Here is a 1,087-nt window from a genome sequence, read left to right on the forward strand (position 1 = left end):
TGGCACAATTTCAGCTCACTGCAACCTCTGCCTCCCCGGTTCAAGCAATTTTCTGCCTCAGCCTCCCAAGTAGCTGGGATTACAGGCTCCCACCACCACACTCGGCTAATTTTTTAATTTTTAGTAGAGACGGGCATTCACCATCTTGGCCAGGTTGGTCTTGAACTCCTGACCTTGTGATCCACCTGCCTCGGACTCCCAAAGTGCTGGGATTACAGGTGTGAGCCACCACACCCAGCCCCCAGTAATAAAATAAATGCTGATTTTCTCTATCATATCAGTCCTCACAGTTCAGACTGCTAAAAACTAACCGGCAATAAGGACATTCCAAATCTAGCAGATGAGTCTTAATGACTAAACACATCGTTGGATTCCACTTATGGAAAGGAAATGAATTCTTGGAAAGTTAAGTAATAACAGAATGATGTATGATCACTTGAACCTGGGAGGCGGAGGTTGCAGTGAGCTGAGATCACACCACTGTACTCCAGCCTAGGTGACAGAGCGAGACTCCACCTCAAAAAAAAAAAAAGAACTTAGTTGCTGCTAAAATTATACATTTTTGCTTGCATAAGTAATATGTATTCTCTTTTGGGGGGTGCAGAGAGGATCTGGTTCATACTGATGTCAGCAGGACAAATGCCTGCTATGAAAACACTTCCAGTGCTGGTAGCACAAATAATGCTTTGTGTGGCAGAAGGCTTGATGGTTTCACAACGATGCTGGATACAGTTTGGAACTGGCAAGCAGACAGTGCCATGGGGTACTGCTGAAAGAGAAGCTGCAAGAGCGTAAAGATTTCCTTCCTCACCTGGTGCTCTTGGTGGGACAGGTGGTGCTGTCCACGCAGCACTGTGGCAACGGCCGGCCGAGATCTGCCGAACATTTTTCCCTTGAAGACCTGTTACCAGGGTTGGTTCTCGAACGTGGTTGGTGTGGCCTAGACCGAGCTGGGCATAAATCATAAATATACAGAGATTCAATTAGAAAGAGGAAAAGAGGAAGTCAATATGAAATTTTTCTTAGAAAGTGGCAGATATAAGTAAGTTAATAACTGTACCATGCATCAGCATCAATAAAATACATT

General features: G+C 44.8%; 1 protein-coding gene across 1 annotated transcript in view; it reads right to left on the reverse strand.

Annotated features, from left to right (window-relative positions):
• The window catches only part of HERC1 (HECT and RLD domain containing E3 ubiquitin protein ligase family member 1), a 250,627-nt gene that overhangs the window by 14,631 nt on the left and 234,909 nt on the right, over nt 1-1,087 (reverse strand). Inside the window, exon 71 of the mRNA XM_011969255.1 lies at nt 812-950. Within this exon, the coding sequence (XP_011824645.1) occupies nt 812-950 (139 nt within the window). The remainder of the gene's footprint in view (nt 1-811; nt 951-1,087) is intronic.

This window comes from Mandrillus leucophaeus, unplaced genomic scaffold, assembly GCF_000951045.1.
Source record: "Mandrillus leucophaeus isolate KB7577 unplaced genomic scaffold, Mleu.le_1.0 Scaffold12, whole genome shotgun sequence".
NCBI classification, from domain to species: domain Eukaryota; kingdom Metazoa; phylum Chordata; class Mammalia; order Primates; family Cercopithecidae; genus Mandrillus; species Mandrillus leucophaeus.